An 18419-nucleotide genomic window follows, 5' to 3' on the forward strand; every position below is an offset into this window, starting at 1 on the left:
ATCTTTTGGCATGATTAGAATGATTTCAGTAGGAGCTCTGTTTAATGAGCAAACATGGTGAAAAGTCCAAAAGTGCTGTGCAGGTCAGAAGGAAGATGTTTTCCCTGAGACCCTCAGCCGGCCGTTAATTTCTGAAGCCTTTCTTGCCCATCAGCCAAGACCTCAGACTGCTTCTCAGCTCCATTTCTGGCCACTAGGTGGCACCAGAATCAGTTAAGAAAAGCTTCAGTCTTTAGATGGTTTTGCCGTGAACCTTTACTTAATACTTTGTAAAAATAATTCATTTATTTTTATCTAGAATACAGTGGATTTTTGCCATTTATTCTTTCTTGTGGTATGGGCTATGGAGAAGAGCAGGTTAAGACACGTGTAACATTCGTTCACCTCCTGCCCACTGTCTTCTGGTCAGCCGTTGTTTTAGCAGCATTTCTTGGTGCCACAGCAGCTGGCAGCATCAGTGAGACTTCTGGACTTCGCATCATTAGATCCTTCTGCAAGCTTGAATGGATCTGTGATTATATCCTGTCAAAAGAGAAACCAAAACGAAAGGACAAGTTAAAGGTGTTTCGACAGACCCAAACACTAACATTTCAGTTGGACTTAAGTTGATTGACCTAGAAGGTGGATACAATCTTACAATTCTGTGAGGTCCTAGGAGTAGCATCAGTCACTCACCTATAAAGGTGGCTGTCTTTTCTTGAAGTTTCTAATTAAGTTATCACTACTTTCAAGGTAAACTTCATTTACAGCTTCTGAAAGGTAGTCCCTTTCGGGCCAAGAGAGTTGATTTTGCTTGGTTTTGTTTTGCGGGATTCCCATTTGTTTGTGCCTTTTACCGTTTTGGAACTGAGCTACTGAAATGCTGAAACTTTTTCCCTTCCCTTACTCTAACCTCTAGAAATGTGCGCAAAAATAGAAGGTAAGTCCCAGATACCAGGACCCTCATCAGCAATTGCTGATGTTCAGATGTTGAGATTGCCAACCTCAACCAGCAAGATTTCAGGGCAGAGTAAGTGGAATTTCCAAAAGATAAGACGGCAGTCTTTATTTTTCCTCCTCTCATCTTCAAATGAGATTCCTCCACCAGCAGTGCCAACAGGGTCAGAGAAAAACCAGGCACAAAGGTTGGAAGTCAAGAGTATGAACAAGCCACCTTAAATAATGCAAATGAATTCGTGAAACACTCATTATTTGTTGGTGGTCACGGCAAATAGAAGGGTATGCAAGCAATCATCGATATCACTTTCAAATGCATGCGCCCAGCCCAGAAAGCTCTCAAGACCTGAAGGAAATAGAAAGTGGGACCCCTTGACAAGCAGTCCTTTCGAGCACCAACATCCTGTGCCTATAGATACAGAGAGGTAGTGCACCATACTGGTTAAGAATGCCAGCTCTAGAATCAGATGTGGGTTCAGACTCACTGCTTTCTAGCTGTGTGATCTTGGAGTAGCAAATTAATCTCTCTGAGCCTGTTTCTTCATCTGTAAAATGAAGATAAGCAGGGGTATTGTGAGGAGTCAATGACGTGGTGCTTTCAACATATTAACTGCTGGATAAAGGCTAGGTCCTCTATATTATTACTACTGTTGTCACGTGATTGCTACCACGACTGTTACCTGGAGCCAGAGAGTACACAGCACACCTCCTATGTGCAGCATTTCAAATGCTGCAGTGTTTTAATAACATAATTTTTTTAAATAGCAAAATATACTTTGTTTGCCAGGATTAAAAAAGGAGGAGGAGGAGGAGGAGGAGAAGAAAACAGAAAAAGAAGGGCTCTCAAAAACAGTCATTATCGAGTCAGCCCTCAGTAAGAAGCAGTACTCTCATTCCTCTACTGCGGCAACTGATAGGAAGACAGAAATACGGGCAATTCCCCACATGCCACCTGTTTACGGTACTCAGGAATCTATCATTAAGGTCCTCCATAAAAAAAGATAAGAATGTCCTCCCCCGAGAGCACAAGGTTATATTTCTAGGACACACAGCTGTTTCATTCTTTAAATCTTCCTTCAGTGTCAATTATTCCCATTCCAGAAACGTGGAACTGATGGCAAGACAATGGCACAAATGCAGGCTGAAAGAAATAAGGCAGGATAGATTGGAGACTGTTATGATAAACCACTTCAAACAAGCAGAACGTTGCATTCCTACCTGGGGTCAGGAACCCTCCTGTACACGAGGTGCCGCTTGCTAGGAGAGCTACACTGGCAGAAAATCATCTCCTGCAGAAGCAAACTCATTTAACTACAGTGTCCCAGGAGAGCGCAGTGGAAGTATTATGGCTGAGGGAAAGACTCCCTTTACTTGTAACTAATCTTCTGACAGCTTTTAGAGCCAGGATTCAGGATAGCAGGTACAGGGGAATCGGAATGATAAAATTACTTCAAGATAAACATTGATTCTGACCGGTAAGATTTTGTTATCAGTGAACTACCAAGAATGTCAAAAGGCCAATAACACACTCATGAAATGTAATGGACTGAAAAGTCAAAATTCAAATTTCTCTACTTTCCCCCCCCAAATTTATCTCCTTAGAAACATGGAAGAGTTGACAAATACCAGAGTGCTCAAGAATTGAATAAAGCAAAGAAAGAAAATCACTCTTTACCTCAAGATGTGGCTTCTACACTTAGCTTGGACTTGATTCATGCTGGTAATAGAGGCCAAACAAGAACATACCAGGGTTTTTTTTTTGGCTCCAGGATTGTTATCTCCAGTTAAACTTCCTCAACTACAAATTTACCATTTTGGAGAGTGATCTGGCTTGTGGGATCGCAGTTCCCCAAGCAGGGACTGAATCCGGGCCACAGCAGGGAAAGCCTGGAATCCTAACCACTAGGCAAACAGGGAACACCCTGTCAGCTTTACTCTTAACGCCTGCTTAAGAATCCCCTGGAGGTGTAGTGGTTAGGACTCGGCACTTTCACACCCAAGGCCCCCGGTTCAATCCCTGGTTGGGGAACTAAGATCTCACACGCCGCCCAGCAGCCAAAAAAGAAAAAAAAAAAAAAAGACTGCTTGTGAAGTAACAAAAGAGGGAGGAAAAGGCACAATAGTTACTTGTGTATCAATGTATGCCCCATGTATCCAAAATGTCTACAAAAATAAGCCACAGAAAGTAAAATTCAAGGAGAAAAGATTACAGAAATTTTGAGCTCAGCAGAAAGAGTGAATGAGAGATTGATGAAAGAATCCTGCAAAAATGGTCAGAATTCAAATACACAGAACACAGTTCCAAGGGACCAACAATCTTAGCAAATGCAAGTCCACAACCATAACGGCCTCTTTTTCTTGAGTTGTATTATTTGCCAGGCATTGGTCAACATTTACATACATCATTCCATTTGATTCTCACAACCTGAGGAAAAAAGGGATTATTACCTCCCCACTACACATGAGGAAACTGAGGGTTTAGGGAGGTTAGATAAAGTATCCAAGATCACACATACCTGGCAGAGCCAAGATGTGAACCTAGTCTATCTGACTCCAAGGCCCACATACGTATACCCCATGCTGTGTCATCACCTGGCCCCAGCACCATCAGTAGCTTATCTCCCTGGGCGTCCAACATCCAGTGCCTTGAGGTGTATCACTGTAATGACTTTGGTGAATGTTGGAAGTTCTGTCAGACCAAAGAGACTTGAAATCCAGCACTAAGCCTATTCTAAATAATAAAATAATATGAGTTAACGAATGGATTAATAAAATAATTATGATACCGTGAATAGGGGAAAAGGTAAAAATAAATAAGATAAAGAGAGATGCTAATATCTGTTACAACTACTATCCGTCTTCTTCCACATGCCACGGAGCAACTAAGCCCGTGCATCACAACTACTGAGCCCGTGTACCGCAACTGTTGAAACCCACGCACCTAGAGCCCATGCACCGCAACAAGAGACGCCACTACAATGAGGAGCCTTTGCACCACAATGAAGAGTAGCCCCCGCTCACAGCAACTAGAGAAAGCCCATGTGCAGCAACGAAGACCCAACGCAGCCAATAAATTAAATAAATAACTAAACAAATAATAAATTTATATAAAAAATAAAAAATAAACATACCAAAAGTTCGATGTATGTAAAATAAACAACAAATTATTTTCTGCTTATCAGATAGGCAAAGATTTTAAAAAGTAATACCCAATATTAGTAAGAATGCAGGGAAGAGGTATTCTCATACATTGCGGGTGGGCATATAGGCTGGTATAATCTTTCTTTGAGAAGATAAATAAAATCGATAAACCTCTAGCAAGACTCATCAAGAAAAAGAGGGAGAGGACTCAAATCAATAAAATTAGAAAGGAAACAGGAGAAGTTACAACAGACACTGCAGAAATAAAAAGCACCATAAGAGACTACTACAAGCAACTATATGCCAATAAAATGGACAACCTGGATGAAATGGACAGATTCTTAGAAAGGTATAAGCTTCCAAGACTGAATCAGGAAGAAATAGAAAATATGAACAGACCAATCACAAGGAATGAAATTGAAACTGTGATTTAAAATCTCCCAACAAACAAAAGTCCAGGACCAGATGGATTCATAGGTGAATTTTATCAAACATTTAGAGAAGAGCTAACACCCATCCTTCTCAAACTCTTCCAAAACATTGCAGAGGAAGGCACACTCCCAAACTCATGTTATGAGGCCGCCATCACCCTGATACCAAAACCAGACAAAGATACTACAAAAAAAGAAAACTACAGACCAATATCACTGATGAATTTAGATGCAAAAATCCTCAACAAAACACTAGCCAACAGAATCCAACAACACATTAAAAGGATCATACACCACAATCAAGTGGGGTTTATCCCTGGAATGCAAGGATTCTTCAATATATGCAAATCAATCAATGTGATACACCATATTAATAAACTGAAGGATAAAAACCACATGATCATCTCAATAGATGCAGGAAAAGCTTTTGACAAAATTCAACACCCATTTATGATAAAAACTCTCCAGAAGGTGGGCACAGAGGGAACCTACCTCAACATAATAAACGCCATATATGACAAACCCACAGCAAACATCCTTCTCAATGGTGAAAAACTGCAAGCATTCCCTCTAAGATCAGGAACAAGACCAGGATGTCCACTCTCGCCACTACTATTCAACATAGTTTTGGAAGTCCTTGCCACAGCAATCAGAGAAGAAAAAGAAATAAAAGGAATCCAAATTGGAAAGGAAGAAGTAAAACTGTCACTGTTCGCAGACGACATGATACTATACATAGAAAATCCTAAAGATGCCACCAGAAAACTACTCAAGCTAATCAATGAATTTGGTAAAGTTGCAGGATACAAAATTAACACAGAGAAATCTGTTGCATTTCTATACACTAACAATGAAAGATCAGAAAGAGAAATTAAGGAAACAATTCCATTCACCACTGCAACAAAAAGAATAAAATATCTAGGAATAAACCTAACCAAGGAGGTAAAAGACCTGTACTCAGCAAACTATAAGACACTAATGAAAGAAATCAAAGATGATACAAACAGATGGAGGGACTTAAAATGTTCTTGGATTGGAAGAATCAACATTGTGAAAATGAGTATGCCACCCAAAGCAATTTACAGATTCAATGCAATCCCCATCAAATTACCAATGGCATTTTTCACAGAACTAGAACAAGAAATTTTAAGATTTGTATGGAAACGCAAAAGACCCCAAATAGCTAAAGCAATCTTGAGAAGGAAAGATGGAGTTGGTGGAATCAGGCTTCCTGACTTCAGGCTATACTACAAAGCTACAGTGATCAAGACAGTATGGTACTGGCACAAAAACAGAAACAGAGATCAACGGAACAGAATAGAAAGCCCAGAGATAAACTACGGTCAACTAATCTATGACAAAGGAGGCAAGGATATACAATGGAGAAAAGGCAGCCTCTTCAATAAGTGGTGCTGGGAAAACTGGACAGCTACATGTAAAAGAATGAGATTAGAACACTCCCTAACACCGTACACAAAAATAAACTCCAAATGGATTAAAGACCTAAACGTAAGGCCAGACACTATAAAACTGCTAGAGGAAAACATAGGAAGAACACTCTTTGATGTAAATAACAGCAGGATCTTCTTTGATCCACCCCCAGAGTAATGGATATAAAAACAAAAATAAATAAGTGGGACCTAATGAAACTTCAAAGCTTCTGCACAGCAAAGGAAAGTATAAGCAAGATGAAAAGACAACCCTCAGAATGGGAGAAAATATTTGCAAACGAATCAACACACAAAGGACTAATCTCCAAAATATATAAACAATTCATCAAGCTCAATATCAAAAAAACAAGCATCCCAATCAAAAAATGGGCAGAAGACCTCAATAGGCATTTCTCCAAAGAAGATATATGGATGGCCAAGAGGCACATGAAAATCTGCTCAACATCACTAATTATTAGAGAAATGCAAATCAAAACGACAATGAGGTATCACCTCACATCGGTTAGAATGGGCATCATCAGAAAATGTACAAACAGTAAATGCTGGAGAGGGTGTGGAGAAAAGGGAACGCTCTTGCACTGCTGGTGGGAATGTAAATTGATACAGCCACTATGGAGAACAGTATGGAGGTTCCTTGCAAAACTAAAAATACAACTACCATATGACCCAGCAATCCCACTACTGGGCATATACCCAGAGAACACCGTAATTCAGAAAGACACATGCACTCCAATGTTCACTGTAGCACTATTTACAACAGCCAGGACATGGAAGCAACCTAAATGTCCATCAACAGATGAATGGATAAAAAAGATGTGGTACATATATATAATGGAATATTACTCAGCTGTAAAAAGCAAGGAAACTGGGACATTTGTAGAGACATGAATGGACTTGGAGACTGTCATACAGAGTGAAGTGAGTCAGAGAAAAACAAATATCGTATATTAACACATATATGCGGACTATAGAAAAATGGTACAAATCAAGCGGTTTGCAAGGCGGAAATAGAGACACAGATGTAGAGAACAAACATATGGACACCAAGTGGGGAAAGCGGGGAGGGTTGGGGGGGAATGAACTGGGAGATTGGGATACCAAATTGTACGCTCTAAAAAAAAAAGAAACAAAAAAAGTAATACCCAATATTAGTAAGAATGCAGGAAAAAGGTATTCTCATACATTGCAGGTGGGCATATAGGCTGGTATAAATTTTCTAGAGGACAATTTGACTATATTAAAAGGTTTATGTATGTATAATTTGAATCATTTTTTCTAAGGTGGCTCTTAACCTTTTTTGTATCTGTACCCCTTTGGGAACCTGATAAAAGTAACAGACCCGTGAGACAGTAGCACAGACATATATACACTGCCAATTGTAAAATAGATAGCTAGTGGGAAGTTGCTGTATAACAAAGGGAGATCAACTCGATGATGGATGATGTCTTAGAGGGCAGGGACAGGGAGAGCGGGAGGGAGTCGCGGGAGGGAGGGGATATGGGGATATATGTATAAATACAGCTGATTCACTTTGGTGTACCTCAAAAGCTGGTACAAGAGTGTAAAGCAATTATATTCCAATAAAGAGCTTAAAAAAAAAAGTAACAGACCCTTCCCCCAGAAAATACACATATAATTTTAACAGGTTCATGGATGCCCTAAAGTCCACTGATGGATGCACCAAGTTAGGAATCTCTGACTGACTCTCAGTATTGGAAAAATTAAGTTATGACGTTAACTCAAATCATTTTATAGGTACAAAAACGCCAGAAATAAGTTATGGTGGCCAACTAAAAGAACAATGATTTGTTTCTTGCTTTAGCAGTCTTGTGGCGACCATACGATTTTTTAAATGGTTCTTTGTTTGAGGTTAGGGAATCGAAAGCCAAGCAAACCTTTGCTTCTAAGGCAGCACAGCCTCCACATGTCGGCCACTTCTCTCCCACTGGCCTGATCAGAAAATCTTGGACAAATCGTGAATTCTTCAGGATAGCTGCTGTTTCTTCATCCACTTCAACAGTTTCACCTTTCTGAAGGGTAGCATGAAAGACATTCTTAGAGATGCCACTTTCGTCTCAATAGAGGAAAAACACCCTGAAGTTCTACTCGTGAGCAGTATCTCAAGGTAAAAGACTGCACCTTTTGACATAGTATTTTCTCCTGTTCAGCCCCTGCTGCTAGCTTCATGCTTATTTCCACACGGAACTGACCAGTGTCATGATCAGTTTTCCTTTGGCGGCAATGCAAAAAAAAGGACACTCATGGCTCCAGGGTCTAGTCTCTGCTCAGAGGCAAAGGTAGAAAATCACTGCTCTCTGAGTTTCACCTTATTCATCACTAAAATGAGGGCTTTGGACTAGTGAATTTTAAAGTGTATTTCCTTGAGTCCCAGGGTGCCTGGGAGGTGTGTGAAGGGTCCACGCCTTGGGAACCAGAAATGAACACAGGAGATTCTGAGCTGTCCAATCCCTGCTCCTATGAAATAAACTCGGTTTGTATCCCTTCAGATACTGGGGTTATATAAAGCAATGACTGACACATAGTGAGGACTGGTTTTTTAAATAAAATTTTGCTGAAAAAAATAATTCTATGGGGGTAGAGGGTGGGCAAAATGGCTGAAGGGGGTCAAAAGATACAAACTCTCAGTTATAAAATAAATAACTCAGGAGGATATAATGTACAGCATAGTGGCTGTAGTTAATAATACTGTATTATATATTTGAAAGTTGCTGGGAAAGTAGATTTCTTTTTTTTTGGTCTTGCCAGGTCTTAGTTGCGGCACACAGGCTCCTTAGTTGTGGCATGCAAACTCGTAGTTGTGACATGCATGTGGGATCTAGTTCCCTGACCAGGGATGGAACGAGGGCCCCTCGTATTGGGAGTGTGGAGTCATAACCACTGTGCCACCAGGAAAGTCCCGAGAAAGTAGATGTTAAAAGTTCTCATCACAAGAAAAAAAAATTTTGTAACTATGTATGGTAATGGGTGTTAACTAGACTTACTGTGGTGATCATTTCACAATATATACAAATATTAAATCATTATGTTGTATACCTGAAACTAATATAATGTTGTATCTCAATTATATCTCAATTAAAAAATTCTGCTATTAGAAATGTTTTTTTGAAAGCCACTAGACCAGAGTGATGATTTCAAAGGCCCTTCCCTCTCTGATTAAGCATTAATGCTCTGCTGCACCAGGGAGTATTTAAGAAATGTGAAAATGCTATCTAGACCAAAGGCACATCTTTCTGGGCACATCACTCTATTTACTGAATAACTTCAAAGTGCTTCATCAGATACCAAACTTTGGGAGGTTCCCATTAAACAGGAGATAAGATGGAGATTTCCAGATGACACAAAGTCTCCTTCAATGAGACTCACTTAGGAGACACTTGATAATCACCAAATTTGAACCATTCAGGGTGCAGTTATAACAGTCCCTGCTGCTGTTTCTTACTGATCACGTTTTCTAGTTCCTTCCTTCCACCTTTGAAACAAATAAGGACTGTATCTTCTATTTACTGAGTTCCCAGTACCATTGTCTTGCTATATTATTGCTAATCTTTATAGAAATTCTGCCATGTAGGTATTATTATCCCTACTTTTACAGTGGAGCAAACTGTATCTCAAACAATTTTGGTGGTACATTCAAGTTTACCTGAGTAATAAATAAATAACAGAGCCAGAATTTGAGACCAGTTATCTAATTCCAAAGCCTGTACGTCTCTGTTTTAAGAAAACAAAGCCTACTCTAAAAGCAGTAGTAGAAATATCAGTATCATACACTAACATTTCCTTAATTCCACAATACAACTGAACAACTGAAATACTGTTAGGCAGTCCTCTCATATTTTTCCATCCTCTTTCTCTACAATTCCATTAATCTGATGTCTGAATAATGTTTCTCATAGAAAAGTTTTTTAGATGTCATAATGGTATTTGGTTATGTAGGAGATGCACGCTGAAATATTTAAAGGTAAAATGTCATGATATCTGCAACTTACTTTTTAATGCTTCAGCAAATATATATATACAGGTATACGTGTGTGTGTGTGTGTGTGTGTGTACATATAGCCAGACACACATACACATACACCAAGACCAGAAAAGTGAGAAGCAATGCAAGGTTAAGAAAAGATTCCTGGAGCAAAGGTAAGAATAGGAAGAATGCTGAAAGTCGTGGAAAACTTTATTTACCTTAAATGTGAAATTTGCATCAAATATTAGTTCTTTTTCGTGTCCTGTGATTCCTCCATTGTAAATAACTTGGCATCTTTTGATTGGTCCTGTCTTAGGGAGTTTGAAGAGGCGAAATGTTGCAGAAACAAAACGGCAGTCACCTAAAAACAGAATATACTCACGGTTCACCTCCAGCACTCCAATGGCTATTGGTTTGCTCAGCAGATGAAGACTTAATATTATAAAGATGATTTCTTCTTTGTATGCCATCAATTATCTTTCTGGGCACATCACTCTATTTACTGAATAACTTCAAAGTTATTTATTAAATACCAAACTTTTGGAGGTTGCCATTAAACAGGAGATAAGATGGAGATTTCCAGATGACACGAAGTCTCCTTCAATGAGACTCTCTTAGGAGACACTTGATAATCACCAGAATTGAACCATTCAGGGTGCAGTTATAATAGTCCCTGCTGCTGTTTCTTACCAATTATGTTTTCTAGTTCCTTGTTTTGAATTGTAATGAAATTGGCAGTGACCAAACGTGGAGGGCAAAACCCAATTTTGGGGGCAAGGATAGCAAGGTCCTTCCAGTACAAAGCACCACCCAGGCATTCACCTAAAAAGAGAAAAATCACAGATCAATGAATATAACTGGATACTAAGGGAATTATTCTTCTGTCTGATTAGGCTATGGTATTAGTTAGAACACAGGTCCCAGAAAAATAGAAGGACCTGAGTGTCCCCCAAGATCTCAGAAGTCATGGTTAAAACCAGATATGCTAGCTAATTGCCTCTGGGAACCATTCTTCAGGACTGTCACTGATGTACTGGCTCTATCAATCATAATATTCATGTATGTATCAGGTCACATTCTGAAAAGCACTATATTATATGAGTAAAAAAAATACAAGAAAAATTACAAAATTGCCTCAGTTCCAGATTAATCTCATAATGATCTGCTACTAGAACAGTAATTACTATTAATGTTCATACGGCATACTATGGTTTTTAAATTTATTACATCAATGAATTAGAAACAACCTAAATCATTACCAATAGAGAAATGGTCAAATAAACTATGGAACGGCTGTACAATCTAGTGGTATACTACAAACATTTTAAAGTATTTTTTAAAGTTTTGGCTTAGGAAATATGATAAATAAAATTAGAATCCTAAATTCTATATACAGTATACTCCCAATATTATTATACACACCCACAGGGAAAAAACTCTAAAAGTGTATATACTAAACTATTAAAAGAGGTTATTACTGGGTTATGTGCTTAGTAGTAATTTTTTCTTTTTGTATTTTCCAAACTTTTTTTTTTTTTTTGGCCACACCACATGGCTTTAGGGATCTTAGTTCCCCGCCAGGGATGGAACCCACACCCCCTGCAGTGGAAGCATGGAGTCCTAACCACTGGACTGCCAGGGAATTCCCTGTTTTCCAACTTTTTAACAATATTCATTTCTTATTATATAATAAGAAAAAAGTTAACAATTTATTTTAGAAGAACTTTTGATTTCATAGTCAGACTGACCAAACACATGACCAAACACATATCTCCTCAGTGTGCAGAGACTCCATGAAAATGACAGTAAAGAGATCAAAACACAGTAAGGATGAGGCCATGGGGAATGAAGGCGACATCAACTCTAGGGCAGTTGCCATCATTCCCACACTACAGCTTTTCAAGAATTTTTCACGTTTATTACCCCATTTAATCTTCATAACAGCCCCAAAATGAGATTGAATTATTATCCATATTTCACAGTTCGGAACACATGACTCAAAGTGATTAATTAAATTGTCCACTGTCATACTAGATTTGCGTGTCAGAGCAGAAACAGAACCTAACCCTCCTGACCTAATCCCATGTGTCCCCACATCACAAAGCTTCATCCTGGATATTAGTAGAATGGAACTCTGTACTTGAACGAGTATCTGCCTCAAAACAAAATAAAACACAAACCTACCCCATAAAACTTTGTGTGTCCTGATGTCTTCTGGCAATTCAAGGCTAGCATAGACGTCACTGAAGTATAACTCCCCACCATGCTGAAACAGCAGAATTAATCCAAACAAGGTTAAAGATTACATTAGTCCCAGATAGCAAAGAAAGGAATGAGGGGATAAAATCAAGTTTTAAAAAAACAACAGAAGTTCTTGAGCTGACCCTTTTTGAACAAATAACTACTAGTCGCCTCCCTAGTTAAAATCGATAGCCAATTGCCAAGATTTTTTTTCAGTGCCCCACTCACCAGGTAATAAAATAACTTTCCAAGCTTAACCAATCTGAAGCAAAAGTAGCCCCAGGTTGTTACAGAACTAACAGAAGGAGACGGTATTCATAAACTCTTCTCCCTTAAAAATTATATAACTTTTGTAATGTTGTTATTTATTTTTATAATAACACATTATCTTTTTAAAACAATGTTCTTAAAAACCTCAGACATATGAGTGATCAGGAATTTTAAGATTTTATTTAGCTGATTTCAAGAGCATGGAGGTCTAGATTCTACAGTAATGTCTCTACCTTCTAAAGACACACCCTGGTGAAAATAGTGAGCCAGTCTACACAATGGCATACTAATTATAACATTGTTAAATCACTTCTACACAGATATTCTTATTTGATCTCTACATCAGCGCTATAAACCAAGAATCTCAGACTCTTCTATCTTCTATCATGATACATATAGAGGGTGTGGATCTCCTGCAAGTTTTCCTTTAAGAGAGTAGTTCATGTAAAAGATTAATCTTTCTTAACTTCCCAAAGATCTGGAATCCTGACGGATACAAAATAAGGAGCCCTGAGTAACACTGTCCATGCTAGGAGAGTATATTCAAAATAACCTTAGTAGTCAGTCCAAAGGCCCCCGTAGCTCTGCAGATGCTATTCTAGGATCATGTACGGCAGCAAACAGGAGGAAAAACAGCCAAGAAAGCAAATTTTAAAATATTCAATCACAATCGTGACTCTCAGATTTATCACCTTTTGCAACCTGAGCAGAAAACAAATTCATATCTAGGGTACTTCTGTCACTCCCCCTTTTTGCCATCCTTTCTAATTTAATGGATACATTAAGAGTTTGAGCTCTCAGCTCAAGGGAACAAGGACAGAACTCATGCGCTCTCACTGATGTTCAAAGACCACTTCTCTCCCTCTTCCCCTCACCTTTAACACTCGATATATCTCCTGCAGCACTTGCTGTTTATCAGGTACAAGGTTAATGGCACAATTGGATCTAAAAAAGAATAGAATGTCAAGCATATCTGCAGACTACTTAGACACCTTCAAATCCTTTTAGTCCCTGAAGGTGGCTCCCACCATTTTCTCAAAGCTACACCATTCCTCCTCCTCTCTTCCCCACACTCAACTTTGTCCCAAGACAAGGGAGATGCACAGAGTGTTTAAAATCTCAATAAACTGTTAGCAAGTTTAAGTGTGCAGAAAAAATTTTGAGGCATGCTTCTTATTTGTTTCTGCCCTGATGCTGACCACGCAACAAAATCACCTGGGACCAGATGCCTACTGCACAAGGCATTTCTTACATCACACATAAATAGGCTAAGTTCCTCAAAGACAGCTTTATTAAGGCTGTCACTTGGATATGATTTGACAACTCAGGGGAAAAACAGAAACACAGAATCCTATAATTTTATTATCCATGAAAATAATACTAAAGATAACAGGTAAGTGCATATTGTACCAGCAGACTCAGTGGTCTTGCTGGTCTTTTGGGCTCATTTGCAAACCATGGTCAAGTTTAAAATACATTCTCTCTTGGGCGAGTGTGCTCTGCTGGTGGACTACAAGCGCCCCAGGCCAGCTCCTTCCCTTTATTAAGTCATGCTAAGTTTAGTTAAACCCCCTAAATGAGAGTCCATTCAGCAAAAAGTGGTAACATTTGTGTGTTCAATACAAAATGGGCTATATTCCCAACAGTAAGGACATAGACCTACATAACAATATCATAACTCTCATTCTTGATTCCAGCCTCTCCCAGCTTCTCTATGTAGCCATGAATAAAAGTCACATTGGGTGCCTGGAAGCCATATTTTTCCATGTGATATTCAATGTACTTGTTAGCCACTTCTACCTAAAGGAAGAAAAAATAGATTTGATAATCAATATATTTGAATGCACTAATTTTTCCCTAGTCTCCTATTACTTACAGAATATACTCCCTCCCCCGCCCTCCCACCCCCACCCCCGCACTGTTTTAAGTAAGTAAACAAGCTTCATCTGGGCATGCAGAATATGCCACAGTGTGGGACAACTCAATGGGGCATAAACCCCCTGTCTGATACATGGATTTTATTTTACTTAAACTCTTCACTCAATAAGAAAATCTTGCAGGATAGATGGCAGAAAGAAGGAAAAGGTCAAACTCCATTCAGTCATCATGATATTCATATGTCAGATCAAAGTTCTCAGTTTCCAGGTCAGGAAGCAGTAATGGCACAAATGATCACTGCATTTAGCAACCTTCTTAATTATCCTTGAAGCGTCAAAGGAAACAACTTTATCTCTAAAAGAATGCTTTTCAGAATTTTTTCCTCCTTGTCCTTGAAATAATTGCCTCACCTGACCTTCTGTCATGTCTATTCCGGTGACATGTCCCTTCTCACCAACCAGCTGACTAAGTGCATAGCAATCTCGGCCACTTCCACTACCCAGGTCCAAAATCCAGCAGTTTTCCAGACACTCAGGGATGACCAGACCACAGCCATAATACCTGGGAAATAGAAAATATATACATATTTTTTCCCTCTAGAGACTAGAAGATGTGGAACCACCAAAATCTGATAAATCCTTCCTCCTTCCCTTCCTCCCTTCCTTCCATCACTCATTCAATTTCTCTTTAGGTGTTTAGTCTCCCTCACTACATCTGAAGCTCCATGAAGGCTGGGACTCTATCTGCTTTGTTTACCATTGAATTGGTGGGCACTGTACCAGGTACTAAGACAAAGAAACCAACTAAAATATTTGTTAGGCATTAACTGAGCATCTAATGCAGGTCCAGGACTTGCTAGTTATTGAAGAAGAAAGGTAAGACAAGAATTCTGTCCCCTAAGTGTATTTAATGGGGGAGGTAAAACACAAACACAGAAAACATTTTCCATGATTTATTTACAAACTGAGTGGCACAGGAAGTTAACTGCTATAGTGGTTTGGGGACGCCGTGCTCAAGGATTGAAGGAGACTTCACAAAGTATGTAGGACACCAGTGAAGTGTTGGGTGGATAGGATTTGGAAGGTAGAAAGGAGGGGGAAGGCATTCCAGATTGATAACTGCATGCTGGGCAGGCAGAAATCATCTTGGCAGTGTTGACGGCAGGAGGAAGGGCAAGGTCCGGCTAGAGCAGCATAGTGCATCAGAGGGAGCCAAGGTTGGTTAGGAAGGGAGGGCCAATCTGGAGGCTTGAATGTCAGGTCCAAGGAGTGTGAATGTATCCTGTGAGTAAAGGGTGTGTGTGGAGGGGGGGTGGGGTGGTCATTGGCAGTTCTTCAACAGAGCAGTAAGATGACCTAAGATGACCAGTGCTGTGCTTTACCAGTTTTATAATTGACAAGGCAAGCCCCCATGGATTGGAGGAGACGGGTTAACTTCCTCGTGACCTGGTATCACTATCTTTTTTTGTTGTTTTTTATAAATTTATTTATTTATTTTATTGGCTGTGTTGGGTCCTTTTTGCTGTGTGCGGGCTCTCTTTTTAGTTGTGGTGAGGAGGGGCTACTCTTCGTTGTGGTGCGCGGGCTCCTCATCGCCACAGCTTCTCTTGTTCCGGAGCACGGGCTCTACAGCACAGGCTCAATAGTTGTGGCGCACGGGCTTAGTCGCTCCGCGGCATGTGGGATCATCCTGGAGCAGGGATGGAACCCGTGTCCCCTGCACTGGCAGGCGGATTCTCAACCACTGCGCCACCTAGGAAGCCCCTATCACTGTCTTTTGAGAAAGCTGCTGTCTGGGGTCTTCACGGAGGCAGCACAGGGCACTTTACCTCAAGGACACTTCCTCATGTACATTCTGCAGGGCTTCTCGGATGTGCTTGGGGACTGGCCTGGGTGCCGTGACGCAGGCATTGGTCTGGAGGTCTGCCGATTTCTTCAGCACCTGCCCATAGTAGGTCTGACCCAGGGGCCAAGGGTGGGGTGAGGGGTGGGGACAGAAGAGCTGGAGCTACTGTCCTCAGGGCGAAGGCTCCCATGCACCCACCAACCCCACTCCAACCCATCCAGGCCTGGCCGGCCTTTGCTCCCTGCAAGGCTCTAAGCCCCCACCCCAGGGATCCTGGAGGGCCAGGCCGGGCTTCCAAAGGCCTAATGCCCCCACTCAGCCGAGGCTCCACCGCAGCCACTGGCCCTACTGCGGGCACCTGTACGTCCTTCCGTATCTCAGCGTCGCGGCGGGTGGCCACTGCCGGGAGGGAGAAAAGGCAGCTGAGCGGCGAGGGCGGTGAGGCCGGCACGGGGGAGGGGAACCCGGGGCAGAGGGGTGGTCTAGGGGCGGGCGGCAGGCGGGAGGTGGGGGGAGCAGGGTGAGGGGCAGAAGGCCGCCCTGAGGGCGGGCTGGGAGGCGACGGACCACACTCACTGTCTCCTCGGTCTCCGGACTCCAGGACTTGGGTCCCCCGCAGGCGGCTCTCGAGGCCCGGCCCTCCCGAGGCCCCGCCCCAGGGCAGGAACCCACCTGCGCAGTCAGACCGAGTGTCCTCACGTAGCGCTCCGGCCCTGCTGGGCCCAGGGTCCGCTTGGCTGTCTTTGGTCTTTCCAACCAGGAAGACGCTATTACTATTAATCAGTATCTTCCTTTATTGCTCCACTGTTTTTTTCATTTTATAACGCTCGTATGAACACCCACATATGTACTGATTTTTGCCCCTTTGGGGAATGAAATCACCTCTTCTCAATCTACTCTTTAAAGTCAGGTGTATTGAGATATAATTTACATTCAGTAAAATTCACCTTTCTTTATAAAGTGTACAGTTCTGTGAATTCTAACAAGGCATGCGTCACTACAATCAAGACTCTCACCCCAAATGTTTCTTCCTTCGTATAGTAAAGCTCCCCACCCCCAGCTTCTAAACAACCATAGATCTGTTCTCCCTCCTTTCCCAAAATGTCATAGTGATGGAATGACAATACAGTATGTATGTGTTCTATTTTTAATTGTATTTCGGGAAGCAACTTTGCTAAGTTCATTCTTAACCTCTAGTATTTTTTGTTCGATTCACTTGTTTTCTAAGCATTGTCATTTCATCTCGCAGAAAAATATTTTTAGTTTTTCCTACACTCCTACATTTGTATATCTTATTTCCTTTTGTGGTTATAACAAGAATTTCTATTCATGGATAGTAAGGTGATACGGGGTTTCAACTGAAAGGATATCTGAATGGAAGATTTACCAAATTATACTCATTTTTTAATCTCATCTGACAATAACAATCTTCCCAGATGTCAATTAGTTGTTGTTAAATGTTAAGAGGAAGGTGTTATGTTTTTACATTTTTAACAAATTAAACCCATGTAAATGATCCTTGTTGGAATATTTTTATAGGTTAGAATATTTCTGTTAAGTATAACAGTTTTTATAGATATCTGGTTGTTGACATTCGTTTAATGGTGAAAACACTCCTAAATATTAACTTTCAAAACACTCTCTCCATAAAATTAATTCCTTTAGAAAAGTAGTCACTTTCTCATTTATTGTTAAAATGGTAACTTTATCTTGACAGATTAGTGGGAAGTGAAGGAAAGGGCTCTATCATTTTCTGCTTGTTTTATTATATTATCTTCAATTTGCGGTTATTCACAAGCATCATTTGATAAGCCTTAAATCCACTTAACCACACACAGATAAACTGCAATAAAACAAACCACCATCAACTTACATTTAGTTATTCCGTTTTCCCTCAGGGATCTAGTGTGCAGGGCTGATTTTGGATCAGACTGCTTGTGACCATCATTCATTCTGATTGGTCAGTGCTTCAGCCACAGAATTTTTTGTTTTTGATATCACCCCTGCTAAATGATAGGTATGCTATGTAGACCAAGTTAGAGCTCTCATATCAAGCCATATTTTAAATATTAGCAAAAGTTGATTCTCTCTTTTTAAGATAAAAAATAAATATACAGATATTTTCTTCTCTTACCTCCAAGGATGATGGCCTTGTGCATACCTCCACACATCCCACCTTGGAAGCTACTGGTCTAACAATTCCAGTATGGTCCAGAAAGGCAGATTTTTGGTTCAGTACACAAA

General features: G+C 40.4%; 1 protein-coding gene across 1 annotated transcript; it reads right to left on the minus strand.

Annotated features, from left to right (window-relative positions):
• Nucleotides 1–240: 240 nt before the first annotated feature.
• AS3MT (arsenite methyltransferase) lies at nt 241–16800 on the minus strand. The gene is made up of 11 exons (XM_057735720.1): nt 16752–16800; nt 16534–16574; nt 16159–16286; nt 14741–14891; nt 14116–14252; nt 13328–13397; nt 12126–12207; nt 10632–10763; nt 10160–10302; nt 7855–7989; nt 241–522 (listed from the first exon to the last, which is right to left on the minus strand). Coding segments are annotated over exons 1-11 (1125 nt in total). The 5' UTR covers nt 16753–16800; the 3' UTR covers nt 241–417.
• Nucleotides 16801–18419: the final 1619 nt, after the last annotated feature.

This window comes from Hippopotamus amphibius, chromosome 5, assembly GCF_030028045.1.
Source record: "Hippopotamus amphibius kiboko isolate mHipAmp2 chromosome 5, mHipAmp2.hap2, whole genome shotgun sequence".
NCBI lineage: Eukaryota > Metazoa > Chordata > Mammalia > Artiodactyla > Hippopotamidae > Hippopotamus > Hippopotamus amphibius.